The sequence below is a fragment of the Aulostomus chinensis genome, chromosome 20, assembly GCF_037954235.1.
Source record: "Aulostomus chinensis isolate RoL2024-O1b breed Wild chromosome 20, RoL_Achi_v1.0, whole genome shotgun sequence".
Classification (NCBI taxonomy): domain Eukaryota; kingdom Metazoa; phylum Chordata; class Actinopteri; order Syngnathiformes; family Aulostomidae; genus Aulostomus; species Aulostomus chinensis.
This window is the reverse complement of record NC_141339.1, coordinates 17,103,529-17,112,327: the sequence shown is the minus strand read 5'-3', so window position 1 is coordinate 17,112,327 and position 8,799 is coordinate 17,103,529. Positions and strand designations below refer to the sequence as shown.

Genomic DNA, 8,799 nt, shown 5'->3' with positions numbered 1-8,799 from the left:
CTTTCCAACTGTATGACATATAATAAATGAAGGATCTCTCAAATGACATTAATAATGTAACTCTCAGGTGTTCAGGAACCCCTTACACTGCAGCCACTCAGCCTTGTTGCTCTGGATCATGATGCAGAGCTGCAGCACCAGCTGAGGGGCGCTTTCTAAGAAGGTCTCAAGCAGTCGCAGCATGTTGACGTCTGCGTACTCGTACATCATAGCCCAGTAAAAACGCCGCTGGTTCTCCTTCTGCCGGTGACTTTGTATGCCAAGATACATGGTGCGGATGTACCTGTTGAGAGAGGGGGGGGGGGGGGGGGGGGTTAATCCCAACATTGCAGTGTTGTCTAAATCCATCAATTAATATTTGACTGTGCTGATAGAACATTCATCAGAGCTGACACTCACGTCAATACATCTTCCTGACTCTGAGAAAGGCTCCAGCACACCTGCACATGAGGGATTTTTGACAACACTAGAGGGCATGCTTAGCTACACTTTTTAAATATACAGTAGAATGAATTCATCTGCATTCATGAAAATAACAAATACGTCTCACTGGGTTCTGAGAGGAGAATCATACCTAACAATGACTTGAAGACGTTTGACCGATGAATAGAGATAAAAACAGGAAAATCAAGAAACTTTTTTCTTGTAAATGCCAACAACCCAGCCCGCGTCGGCCTCCTCCCTTTATTCTTCATCCAATTGTAGGGAACTCATCATCAAAAGAGGAAGGATTTCCCTCGCTGTGCTTTCTTAACAGGTTTACTGCACAGTATGAACACCGTGGATCAAGTCAGACATCGCTGACATAACCTGAACTTGTTGTCTACTCTATACAGTAAGCAAGGCTGTTATTTTTGTCTGAAGTGCACCACATGACTGCTATGGTCAGCTGCTGCTAATTTTCATGACTGATGAGTTTTTGTAACAGTGAAGTGACTGGTGATGCCAGTGAGATAGTCAGTAATGCAGCACAGTGGCAGCTAATTGGATCACACTCCTGTTGCAATCAAAGCTACACAGCTGTTTTTTTTTTTCTTTTCTAAAAGACGACATAGAAACTCGTGTTCTGCAAAATGTAATATGCTCAGACTTGTGATATGGCTAATTAAGATCATAATCTTCTTTGGTTTGGGTTCCTTTTTGAAATGTAACACTGCAGTCAGAGCTGCCAATTAGCGTGTGCAGGAGAGGACAGTAAACAATGAGAAGGAAAGTAGTCGCTGGGCCACATGCTTTGAACTCCAGTGTAAAAACATCAGTCCATTCAACAAAAGAAATCAAGATGCCAGACAGAGGGAAAACTTGTGAAAGAACTTAAAGGAACAGGACAACTTTTTGGGAAATACGCTCGATTGTCATCCTCCCCGGAGCCAGACAAGAAGATAGAAACCATTCTCTACTCTGTCCGTGCTTTAGGGAGCTGAGACCCGTAGAGACTGGCTTACTGCTAGTTAGCTTCGTGCAATGAATGGACGTGAGTGAGCTGTGTAGCATCACTCAGACAAAAGTCTAAAGTTCTCTATGAAACATCTATTTATAATTAATACTGGACCTCAAACATGTTTGCTGATGATGAGGGGAGCAACTGCTACTATGGCTGACTTTGTAAGAGAGGATCAGGGGGGATTACCTCTGGACAAACCCAAATCCTGTACCTGATACTTGAACCACATTCTGGAAGCTGAGTGGTCAAGACACGAATCTGCTCATCTGCCCTTATAACATCATTCACTGTGCTAAGCTAACTAGCATTGGTGGATCTCAGCTCCCTAATGCACATAGAGCAGAGAAAGATATCTATGTTTTTGTCTGGCTCTGGGGAGGATGGCAAATAAGCACCCAGAATGTTGGTGTGTTCCTTTCAGCCTACCCAGGTCAGCATGTAGGGAAAAACAATCATTATCTCACTGGTTTATCCCAACAGTGATTGCAGTCATTGCATATTGGGTGGTAGCTGCAGGGTGTATCATCCTGAGCTGTGCAGAGTGGCCAAATAAATCCAGCACTTGATGTGAAGGCAGTCAACCGAGGACAATAGTGTAGCAAGGACAAAAATAGACTAGACAGTGATACTACCCAAAACAAATTGAGAGGCAACGGATCTAAATTCAGGTCCTAAATGTGAAACACAAATATACTTCACAACAAAACAAAGCCAGAAAATGCTTATGAGTGTTTTTCAACATAATTATGCGCCTCGATAGCTATTGGGAAAGAGATTACCGTTTAATTTGAAATGAGGTCGAGTGCAGTGCAGTGTAAAGGCTGTAAGGTCTAACAGGGTCTGATTGTGTTTGGTTATTGTTTTGGCTGAGATTGCAGTCCCTTTTCCCCAAAATACACAATAGGTGCAAATCCCCTGACTTCAACTTTGTGTGATAAAACATTGAGGCATTGCATGTGGTAGATATGGAGGAGTGGAAACTAATAAAAAAAGGAAAATCCTTTAGTTTCGACCCATCTGCCATGGTAAAGAATAAAGATACAAAAGTGTAAAAACTAGAAAGCCTGAAAGCTATAATGGATTGGTCTTTTTTTGCCTTCATATTCTTTTTTTTTTATTATTATTATTTTACAAAATACCTCAGCAGTCAGTCAATATGCTAACTGAAAAAGCTTCCAGTTTCTCAAAAGGAAAAAAAAGGGGCACCAAAGAAATGAAACAATAGAACAAAAAAACGTAGCTTGCTGCAATAAGATCAATGGCAAGACCTGAGAAACAGAAGGTACATTTTAGCAGATGTTGTAGTCCAGTTCTTGTATTTGTCCACAAAAATGTTCATGCTCCACTGAAATATTATCATTTTGAATTTATACAGAAGCTAAAGTTATTATGCTTGCAAAACTGTCGGTCCAGGAGGAGGGAGCTGGAGCACCGGAGCCAGGGATGCAAAAAAGATTTTTTGTTGTTGTTGTTGTTACTACTGGAAGTGTGGGAACATGGGAATGCTGATGGGATAGCGGGCGAGGGTCAAACCAAAGGGTGTGGAAATGGGCAAAAGTCTTTTTGGGATCAATAGCTCTGGGCTGTGAGAGGCACCATTACATGCAGAGGTAAGGCTGGTATTCTGTGACATTTTCTGTTGGACTGGTAAATGTCAGATGGAGCAAGTCAACCCCCCCTCTAATGACATGCCACCGAGACCTACATGGGCCCTTTGTCTCCATCTACCAATTTCCATTAGTTCAGGTGTTCAACAGATATGTCTCAGTGGTGTGTGGCATCTTTGCCAGGACGGCAATCTTCATGGCCTCTGATGCTGCCTCGATTTGCAAAGCCACGAGCGAAATGCTAAACACGCTCATAAAGACGAAGCAACTTTATCTTACTGATGGTAAAGAGGTAAGCAACTTTGAGGACTATTAAATGCTAAATTAAGACTTTTAAAACTTGTCTTTGACTTGGTATTCACAACTTGAGACAGCTAACCTGAAACGTCTCAAGTTCTTGGATGAAACTTTTTCTAGTTATTGAGAGGATATGTTAGTGCCAAAAGAATAGCAACCTAAGTAAGACAGCAGCAGAGAGCCACAACAGCGGCGCAAGCAGATATCAAAAACTTATTATGTGCATTGCTTGCAACCAGAGGAAGTGCAGTGTGAAGACTGAGGAGGTGCGGGGTCTGAGATGACAAGAGCCGTTGAGATGACAGACTGAGAAGACAGAGCTTTAGAGATGAAAGAAAGTATTATAGACAGCCGTGATGCAGTGAGGATGCAGGGGTGTAGTGATCAAAGCAGTCAAAGATCAAAGATGACAGGACAACAGACATATTTCGGGCACTGTACCAAGTTACTGATCACATCACACAACTCACGGACCCTCAAACAGGGGCCACGGCACAAGAGATTACAAAAACCCAAGAGGAAACGTACGTCGGTGTGCCATCCTTAGCTAACTTGTGAGCTGCGTAAACATTAGCTAGAAAGTAAAATTAAATCTCGTCAGGCTTTAGACTAGAAAAGTGGATTTTACAGAGACAGTCAGGGGCTGAGGGAGATCATCAGATGCTTGACTAATGGCAGGGACTTGAACCACTTGATTCCCGCCACAGTAGCTTAAGACTTGCCTGAGGCTAATGTTTAAAACCAGACTTGTTAGTGACCTAAGTGTGTGATGTACTCCAGCCTCCTGCTGCCATGCTAACATTGGCCAGCAGCTACAAAGAACCGATGATACTGATGTGAGGTTTATATCTCTATTTGGCATACACTGGAAAAGACCTGGTGGAAATCTTAAACCCAACCCAGCTGAACCTTTAGCGCAAACGGCTACATCACACATACGCTCTGCTATTCAAGCACGTGCAGTTAACTGACATTCCTCAGGGAACAGATTTTCCCTTTAGTTCATTTTCCTTTGGTTTCAAGGAGAAAAAAAAATTCTTGTACAGTTAAACACCTTGGTTTTCAAGGCTGTCAGAAAAATCCGAACTCACTCCATCATGTCCGCGAGACACACACATAGCATATGCTTTCACAACAATCTCACACACATCCCATGACTGTGATGCATGCTGTTAACACTCCCACTGTGCCTTTTCAGTTGTAGTAAAACAAATAGATCCCTAAAAATAAGCAGCCAGACATGTACACACAAGTATGCTTGTCAGTTATGAATGAAATGGGGGAGAGGGAGTCTCTCTCTCTCTCTCTCTCTCTCTGCCACTCCTTGCCTCCCACCCTTACTCCACTCAGACTATGGTCCTCCCCACTATACCTTTACCTCCATGGCTCTTCTATGAGGCTCCTCATGAATTATTTGTGGCAAGATTGTAGCGATCGCTCATGGCCCATTAAGTAGCGTATGCATGGCTTAACAGCTCAACACTGCGGCAGGGTTGTGCTCCGAGGCCAGCCGTCTGCCCATTCTGAGACACAGCCCCCCTCCGCCGCCCCCCCCCTTCAAATCCATTCCACACTATCTACAGAAACACAAAATTTGACAGCTAAACAACCAAGGATGATGTTTGCTCTACAGCACAGATAAATACAGGTATGAACCTGCTAACTGTAATGACAAGGTTTGCACCAGGAGACATCTTGAGGTCTTAATATGAGCAGCCGTGATGGGCAGGTGGAATGACAACACACACACACACACACACACACACACACACGCACACACACACAGCATGTGAATGACTAGCTGCTTGGCCATCTTGTTCCTCCTTCTCATCCAAAGTCATTGACCGATGATCATCTAGCCACTCTTACACTAATCCCTTGAGTGGGTGGTTAGGAGGACCACACACACACACACACACACACACACACACACACACACACACACACACACACACACACACACACACACACACACACACACCTTGGCCAAATTTAACAGTATCTGCCCTCTAACTCATGCTTGTGGGAAGGCTCAGCAGCTCAGACTGCATTCATATCTTGTCATAAGCTGATTCATAAGAAGATCACCAGTACTATTACAGCAGCGTGAAGCAGAGCTTATCCATCTCCTGTAACAGGAGGAATCTGACAGAACACTGCATGGAGGACACATAACATATGCTCACCTCTCCCTGACATCCCACTTTACCTCAATACGGAATTATGATTCTGGAAATCTAGCTTGCTTTAGGGTGCAGTTTTCTTCTGATTTATTCAACTCAAGTGTCAGGACGTGTGTGTGGATGTGAGGGGTGATGGGGTAGCAGCTTCTGCTCCTTGTCCATCTCTACTTCTTATCCCACATGTGGGAGAAATACCATCGATCATGACTGCAGAAAAGCCCTCTGTAAAATGAGAAATCAAAAAGTGTTGCAACTAAGTCTTTCAAAAACAAGCTGGTAGATACACAATATCTATAAGCTTGCTCTTTAGGACCAGTGGGTCTCACATATGCACTATATCCCATATGAATATATATTGCAGTACTACTGAGGTATTTATTTTCAACCTAGCACCTCCCTATAGCGAGTGCCACGGGTGCTCTGGTTCTTTCCAGTGCACCAGCACAGCCTCGGTCGATTGAAATGATTCTGTTTGCACTGATTAAAGATAGAAACGACACTAGCTGGAGTGTTCATTCTTTTCTGTCTTATGATTAATCACTTTTTTAAAAAATGTGACGAAAACTAGCAGTGGTGGCAGAGTTTCTCTCACAGGAATAATACATGGCCGCCAATACGAGGAAAAACATTGGGACAATAGTTATTTTTTTGTGCCAAAAATACCAAAGCAACTGTAAGCGCTGTGAATAACACAACAATAATAAACCGTTTTTCTTTTAATCTCTAACTTCTAACTTCTAAAATTGAATTGTTGCCAAACTCTTGAGTATCTACTGGCAGGTCAAAATATCAAAATTTAAAATTTGCTACCATTCTGAAATATTTTAAAGCAGAGATGCGTTCGATCTCAACTATCTATATTTGTTCTTTCTCATTCACCCGCTCACCCTGACATGCCGGCATTCTTGCGTTTTCTCTGTAAACCCACGAACATGAACAAAATGTCAGTAAATAAATTGTTTCTTGGCATGATGGTAAGGGTTCTTAACACTTTGTAGGACTGCGTTGATGTTCGTGGGAGAAAGTCATCCTTTCAACCACATCGAGGTCAGTAGCGAGGGCCACCTAAAGAGAAATAGCCTCTTTAAACTGAACGGAAGTGCCACAGCTCTAGAGGGAGCTGTGTTTGCTTCGCCAATTTGTACAGTGATAAAAAAAAAAAAAAAAAATGTATTGCAAACATTTCCTGAAGTGAGCATTTCAGTTTCTATTGGAGAAATAGAATAGAAAATATAGCATGGCAGGTGTTTAAAAAAATACCTTGTATATGTCAAAAGCGGGGATTTGTTCACTTTCCTGAAACCTTTTGTGGCTCAATGGGCTTCCCCCTTTAACGGTGCACCACTGATCCTACATCAGATATATCTTTATCCTCCTTATGGCAGTGATTTGGTCCTACATGAAAGGTTGGCTGAGCTGAGATCTCAGTCCCACAGGCAAGTCAGATACACTCACATACAAACACACAACGATCTGTGACCAGTGCCTTTGGGCGATTTCTACACCGAGAGCTGCTGGAATGTTGAATGAGAGCGAGCTGACATGATCTAAGCTGAAGGAGGCGAGGAGCGGCAAAACCGAGATGAGAGACGGTCCGTCAACTCTGCTCCGCGCTGTCAGTTCTCATGTACTGGTTAACCACCTCTGACGTCTCGGCTTAATATTAACACTGCAATTAAAACATTTACACGCACATATGATCTCATGTGGTCTGTTACAGAAATAGATTTATGACAGACGTGAGCACCTGTGGGATTGATTCCTGTTCAAATCTCACATGCTCCAAAGAGGTCGTAAAAGCAGCCAACGGAGGCGAACGAAAAGACGAGGGGGAGGCTGGAAATCGTACGCGCGCTCGGGAGACGACGACAATCAGGGAGGCCGCAGGAAACGCAGGTGCAGATAAAGTGGGCGGAGCTGGATGGAAAATGACCACAAATGGTGAAAAAGTCAAGTCAAATATTGGAGAAAGCAACCTGGAATACAGATGTGAGTTGAGGTGGTATGTTGTGTTCAAATGTACTGGTGTAGTCAGTGGGACCTACTGGGGGGGGGGGGGTTGTGATGTGTGTCAGTGAGAAAAGAGCTGTGTGGCCTGTCACATGACTAATACTGCTCGGCGGTATCAACACTGCAAGTGTTACGCTCCTTAAAAGTTTTCCCAACAGTTGTTAAACTCCTCCCAGGAATTTTCCAACTCCGTGTCCACGTGAAACGGTTGACCTACTTGGGAAACGTTCTCTGCTGGAGTGAACAGATCCGAGGGCTGCAATGCTGTTGCATGGTCGAGCATCTTAATTAGTTGGGGGGTAAATTTAGGAAAAAAGAAGTTTTTCAGAACTAATTAGAACATCTTTGGTCATGACAGTTTGTGTAACAGCTGAATGTAGACGTCTCTCTCTTAGCCTGCTAGCTGACACAAAGAGCATTTCTGATATTTCTCCAATGAGGTCATGCTTTTGGAGTTTGTTTGGTAGCAAGATTATGCAGAAAGAAACCGACTGATTTCCACCAGGCTTGGTGAAAGGGTGTCGCACGAGCCACGGCACGATCTAGTTTTGATTGTCTGACAGTTGGAACTCCTTTGATATGTTTTTGTTTTGTTTGTTTTTTTAAATATGTTTGAGGCTCAGCTCTTCCACTCCATGTTTCTTGGCTTCCCTCTTTAGTATTTCTCTTTCTTTTGCGTGTTTTGTTCTTCCTGTTGTCTGTTTTTTTCCCTCCCTTTTTTTTTCAAGTGAATCTCCTGCGTCTCGTCAGCCCTCGCGCTCTCCCACCTGTTTCTAGTTGTGTCGTCAGGTTGAGCTGTTGTTAGATCATCTGATCAGTTTGGTTAGTTGTGTCTTGCTATTTTTTTTTTTTTTTTTGTCTGTTGAATGAGTTATTTTGTAAATTTAGTTTAGATTATTTGATAAAATTTGCATTTTTTTCTATTCATCCTGCCTCTGGGTCCATCAGCCATCACCACCGCCGCCACCTAACAAAGTAGAGACCCATTCAGTTTCAGGTGAGATCTGTTCAACATTGTGAAAATAGTCTTTTTCTTATGCCGTGATTGGCTGAGGTAGCCTTAGGGGAGGGGGGCGCCATCTGAGTGCCTTCTACATTTAGTCATGCTATAATTAACACCTGTTCTTTCCCCACTGTTTGGCTACGGGTCAAAATGTCCCCTAAAAAAAGGCATTAAATGAATTTCAATGGAATGAAAGATCTCTTTAGCTGTAATTTTGATCTTGAAATAGGAAATGAGGTGGTGTGATCATTGTCG

The 8,799-nt window shown here is 43.0% G+C and overlaps 1 protein-coding gene across 1 annotated transcript in view; it reads right to left on the bottom strand.

Annotated features, from left to right (window-relative positions):
- xkr6b (XK related 6b) overlaps positions 1-8,799 on the bottom strand; it is a 59,342-nt gene that overhangs the window by 7,469 nt on the left and 43,074 nt on the right. Inside the window, exon 2 of the mRNA XM_086189196.1 lies at positions 87-283. Coding sequence (XP_086045322.1) covers positions 87-283 — 197 coding nt within the window. The remainder of the gene's footprint in view (positions 1-86; positions 284-8,799) is intronic.